Here is a 6,210-nt window from a genome sequence, read left to right on the forward strand (position 1 = left end):
AGTTCAAGCAACGTGAAAAAAACGGAATTGCGTTTTTGCTTTTAATTTTTGCAGGTATTCTACATGTTAGTATGGAAAAGCAAAGATGTGTATGGATTGTATTTCACATTGTAACTATTGCAGTGATTGCAGTGATTAATTCCTCTCCATGCAGTTGTAGCCACAATCTGCATTTATATGTGCATGAGCAGTAGAATCATACACAGCATGTTGGTGTAGATAAGACACAGTCTCCAGCATTAAGGGCAGCAGAGTTAGATGAGTTTAAGGGACATCATTTATCACTACAAAATTTGGTGCATATTTTCTTTCTGAAAGATTCAGAATATTTAACAGAATGGCGCAGAATTTCCATGCATTGTTGCACTAATCCACAAAAATATATATATGGCTGTAGCTGTATCCACTCACTATTCTATTTGTTCTTTTTGTACCTGTACTACTCCCATTCTGTTGTTATGTAATTTGTTTGTAGCATGTTGCTATACCTATACCTTTTCATGCAATAACCTAAAACCCTGTGTTTAAAAGTAAAAAGTCTTACTTTGTGGTTGGCTGTTTATTTGTTGGTTGGTAGAGTGATAAATATGTGATGCAAGTCATTTCCGCCTGTTCTGTGGAGGACAGTGAAACATACCCAAGCTTCTGCTCACTACAAACACAGGATTAGACTTAGACTTGGTCTATTCTGACTGAATAATTTCTATCGTGTTTAATGTTATAAAAATACCGTTGAGTAAGAATGTCTACTGTAGCAGAAAAGAAATGCTATACACACAAATCATCCAAAATCTTAAAATAACCTGCTTGTCTCTACACTCATTTTTGTGATTTATTTTGATGGGTCGTCCTGTTAAATTAATTCCAGTGGACTTGTCCTCAGACCCGATACCAGATCAAATACAAGAAAATTCACAATAAATCAGTTCACATTTATTCAATTATTTTTTTTAAGTCTCAAAAGCTTTTGGGATGAGAATATAACAAAAATAACAAGTGATACACAACAAACTAAAAGTGAACAAAAAAGGAGAGGAATACACAACTCTTATCCCACCCGGAAAATACAAAACACAAACTGAAAGAAAAGGCCGTGCTTCCTGACTAATCATCCATCCATCCATTATCTGTAAGTGCTTATCCAATTCAGGGTCACAGTGAGTCCAGAGCCTACCTGGAATCACTGAGCGCAAGGCAGGAACACACCCTGAAGGGGGCGCCAGTCCTTCACAGGGCAACACACACACACTCACACCTATGGACACATTTGAGTCACCAATCGATCTATCAACATGTGTTTTTAGAGTGTGGGAGGAAACCGGAGCACCCGGAGGAAACCCACACAGACACAGGGAGAACACACCACAGTCCTCACAGACAGTCACCCGGAGGAAACCCACGCAGACACAGAGAGAACTCACCACACTCCTCACAGACAGTCACCTGGAGGAAACCCACGCAGACACAGGGAGAACACACCAACTTCTCACAGACAGTCACCCGGAGGAAACCAACACAGACACAGGGAGAACACACCACAGTCCTCACAGACAGTCACCCGGAGGAAACCCACGCAGACACAGAGAGAACTCACCACACTCCTCACAGACAGTCACCTGGAGGAAACCCACGCAGACATAAGGAGAACACACCAACTCCTAACAGACAGTCACCCGGAGCGGGACTTGAACCCACAACTTCTAGGTCCCTGGAGCTCTGTGACTGCGACACCTACCTGCTGCACCACCGTGCCGCCCCAACCAACACTAACAAAAGGCAAAATGAGAATGAGCCATCACTGTTTTTCCTGTATCCACCAGATTCATATCCAGCATTACAGATTGGTCTTTCAAAGCCACTGACACTGGCTTTCTGAAGTACTCAAAAAAGTCAGACGTATTCATATAACACTGGTTTGAGGTCTTACTTTACAGGAACTGAGATTTGCCTGGATTTCTTGAATGTTTTCACAATATTATATATGCTAGATAGTAAAAGATATAAACTCTCCTCGATCTTGAGTTACAGAATGTCCTGTTTGAACACTTTGGTGTATACATGGTAATAGGAGAGTGCTACATAATGGTTTTTGAAGCTAAAATAAAAGGTGTTCAGTAAAAATTCAGAAAATCAATATTTGTATTTTAAATAGCAGCTTACATGAGATAAACACAACTATAAAAATACAGAATTAAATAATAAAAATGAATGTAATGTACATTATAGAGAGAGAATATAGAGTGCAGACACATGGATTGGGTAATTACAGACGAAGTGTCCACAGCAGTAAAATGCTACATCAAAAATGCTATATCAATGTTTTGTCAGTTAAATAATGGTTCAGTGCATTAAGAAATAATTATTGCAGTTTACTTGAAATTTAGTTTTTACAGTGTTTTTGGACTGTGGGAGAAAACCGGAGCACCCGGAGAAAACCCACGCAGAAACAGGGAGAACACACCACACAGACAGTCACCCGGAGCGGGAATCGAACCCACAACCTCCAGGTTCCTGGAGCTGTGTAACTGCGACACCTACCTGCTGCGCCACCGTGCCGCCCCCATTAATAAATTATTAAATTAAAATGATTGCAGTTTACTTGAAATTTAGTTTTTACGTTGAGACTTTAGGGGTTAATAGAAAAGTCCAAATGTTTCTTCTAAAGTCTTTCCTCATGAAAGTATGTAACGTTTATACAATGTTCTTTTGAGGCAACTGTTCATTCTCTGGCACAGGATGAACCCAAAAGTGGTAATAGTCACAAACTCAAATAGAGTCCTTTCTCTGTAATGTAACTAAAAAGATTTACTCAGAAAGAAGTCGGTGCTGGAATGTAGGCAAAATGTTTGTAGAAAAATAATTACTTTCCCTTACGTTTAGTTCTATTAATGGTAAAATGTGATATGGCAGCCAGGAGACAATGGAAATAACAACTATATCATGATCTGGAAAGGCTTTCTAAAAGCTGTCACGAGGTTGGACTTTGGTAGATTGTGTAGTACAACAGCATATAGCCGACAATGACCAGGAAAGTGGTCAGAAATCCAAAGATGAATCTGTGTTATAGTCATCATGCTCAACATCTTGAAAAGCTACAGTCTATTGGACCTACAGACTTGAAGAAAACTAGAATTTCTAGCACAGATTTTTTTCTTATGGTTTCTGTTTCTGAGCCCAAATAGGAAACGTTCCAATGATGTACTGTTTTACACTGATGATGGCAAAGTTGCAATGGAAAAAAACACACTTATATCCACAGCAAAACAATTTATCATCAAATTTATTGACATTTTTATTTCATAACATGTTTGTTTCCACCATGTTTTTATTGTGTAACAGCTAATAAATGTTATGACAGACATTCTACTGGTCATGTCATCGCAAAGCCCCTCCCCCAGACCACTGACACAATTCTGACCCTTTTAAAAACAAGTAACTAACATCAGATATTTCACAATTCAGTGTTTAAAAATAGCATTTATAAGTCACTTTAACAAAAAAAGAGAAAAATACAAGCATCAAAATTACCTATCATCAAGCCTATTATGCAGTATTATATTACACAGCCTGAGCCTAATAGAGTATGCAGTTATAGACCACCTTTTTGAGGCCCAGAGTGTTGAAATTTATAGAGCTTTAATATTAACATCAACAGTTTATTTGCTACACATCAGCAGTTTATTGCACCTTTAAATCTTGACAAACAACCATTTGTACGAAACCGATCACAGGATAATGCACTCTTACACTTGCATCTATGGGCAATTTCACACAATCCATCCACCTACGAACATGTGTTTTTGGAATGTGGGAGGAAACTGGATCACCTGGAGGAAACCCATGCAAACACAGGGAGAACACACCACACTGAAAATTAACAGGAAACACTAATATGAACGTACATATAAACACTAATATTTAAATGATTTGTCTTAAAAAAAATTGCATATACAATGAATATGTTAAAGGCTCTGGTACCAGGACAAATAAGGCATTTACAAAGTTAGTTGGAAATAAATGTATGGCTGTTTGTAAAGGCGTGCAATAAACTGTTTCTTATTTATTTCTGTCACAGAACAGATGAAATGGTGGTCGTATGTTGGCTTCCTCCACGAGTCAGATTTGTCCCTCTGTCAGTGCTCTGGTTGTCCTCGTCCTCCATTGCATTTTCAATGTTTGACAGAATTGCATAAAATTGCTTCTTAAAGTCCTTCCCCATGAACGCATAAAGAAACGGGTTCAGACAGCTATTAAGGCTCATGAGAATTAAGGTAAATATTTCCGTAATGTTTAGAATTTTATTATATCTATTTGTAATTGTACTTAAATACATCAGCGTTACTATGTGGTAAGGCAGCCAGCAGATCAAGAAAGTGGCACTCAGTGCTATCATGATCCTGAAAGGCTTTTTAGATGAAACCATCTGCATGGTCTTTAGTTTTCGTATTATGATGAAACAACAGGTGATAATTATCAGGAACGGGATCAAAAATCCAAAAATGGAGTTACATATAGACATTGATGCAGAAAATGTATATACATAACAATAATAATCGTGTAGCCAGTCATTCTCATAGTGAGGGATAACTAGAGCTGTAACATTAAATATTGCAGAGGTGAACCAAACTAGAACAACTACCATAGAGGCCTTTTTCACTGTGCGCTGATTCTGAGCCCAAACTGGAAACATGACAATCACACAACGGTCCACGCTGATGATGGTGAGGAGGAAGACGCTGCAGTAGAGATTTAGGGGAATGTTAAAGTAAATGAAATAGCACATGAACTGTCCAAAGATCCCCGTTCTTTTGATCACATAATACAATAAGAAGGGAAGGGTGGAGCAGAACAAGAAGTCGGACACAGCCAGGCTCAGGTACCAGATGCTGATGACTGACTTTCGGACTTTAAATCCTGCAATCCAGATCACCAAACCATTTCCAGTAAGACCCAGGACAATGATGATCACGCTGCTCACTAGATAGAACTTACTCAATGGATCCATTCCTGTGTCATTGTTCCCGAATGAAGTCAAGATGTCTCAGTTCTATAAAGGAGACAGAAATCAGTAGACGTGTTAATGTTCTGTAAGGTTTTGTTACCAAATAAGCAGAAATACCTTTGTCCAGCATTTGCAGAGAAATACTATCTACTAGTGAACACTGCATGGCTTTGTTTTATGGAATATTTAACTGTAAATAAATATCTTTATATATGTTTAAAGAAAATAAAAAGACTCACCGGCCAATGGCTGCTTCAGCACACTGCTGCAGAGCTGGGGGTGGTGTTGCTGCATAAGATGAGTAATGATCTTTTATATTATGAGTACAATTTTGTAACTTTCACTTCCTTTTTGTGGTTTGTCAGAATTCAAAGGAACCTTCTTTTCACTGAATGGTCATGCCAGATGTGCACTGTGCACTTGTATAATTTTACACTCCACACTTTAGTCATTTGTCAAATACACCACAGTGCATTTGTTTAAACAGAGAAGCCTCTGAATTTTTTAAAGTTTGTTTAACACACGCATTAATCATTTTCTATTGTTTAGCATCTGAGTGTTCTTGTGTTTAGTGTGTGTGTGTGTGTGTGTGTGTGTGTGGTCTGAGAATGTAAGCGCTGTTCCAGAATATTAGTCAGCAACCAAAAAGTGTTGCGTAATATACATTTTCAAGAATCAAATGTAATTTTGGGATACTGCAATGCCAGCTCCTATTTGCTGGTAGACTCTGGATTTTTTGACAAACAAACTACAGCAGAAGTAGCACAGTGGCTCAACAAGTGTAAATGTCGCACAGCTCTAGCGTCCTGTATTGTGAGTTCAGTTCCCACCTTGAGCCACTGTTTCTGAGGAGTGTGGTGTGTTCTCCCTGTATCTGCATGGGTTTCCTCCAGGTGCAAACCCAGAGTTTGACAGGCGGAGGTAATGTTTGAAGAAGATGCCCAGTGCTGCTCAAAATGGTTTGACAGGTGATTGGCAAAAAAATAATAATTATAATCTCTTAATCGTGAAGTGTTGTTGAACAGCTGTTCATAAATCAGAAGATTGATTACATGGCATCTGCTGTGGTTTATTTTTATGAATTCTCTTTAGAGGTCTTACTTCCCATAATCTTTGATTGACTTGACATCATGCTTCCTGTGTGACATTCAAACATTCAAATTCACCTGGTTCTTCACTAAAGGATTTTCACTTTTTTTTTTTTAGTT

General features: G+C 38.4%; 1 protein-coding gene across 1 annotated transcript; it reads right to left on the minus strand.

Moving 5' to 3' along the window:
• Positions 1 to 3,312: 3,312 nt before the first annotated feature.
• On the minus strand, positions 3,313 to 5,005 carry LOC136709356 (formyl peptide receptor 2-like). Its single transcript, XM_066684500.1, has one exon. It carries the CDS (start codon positions 5,003 to 5,005, stop codon positions 4,070 to 4,072), a length of 936 nt encoding a protein of 311 aa, XP_066540597.1. The 3' UTR covers positions 3,313 to 4,069.
• Positions 5,006 to 6,210: the final 1,205 nt, after the last annotated feature.

The sequence above is a fragment of the Hoplias malabaricus genome, chromosome 11 (assembly GCF_029633855.1).
Source record: "Hoplias malabaricus isolate fHopMal1 chromosome 11, fHopMal1.hap1, whole genome shotgun sequence".
Taxonomy (NCBI): domain Eukaryota; kingdom Metazoa; phylum Chordata; class Actinopteri; order Characiformes; family Erythrinidae; genus Hoplias; species Hoplias malabaricus.

What these genes read in the sequence shown, in the direction of transcription:
- LOC136709356 (XM_066684500.1), bottom strand. Translation starts at nt 5,005, where the DNA reads ATGGATCCATTGAGTAAGTTCTATCTAGTGAGCAGCGTGATCATCATT.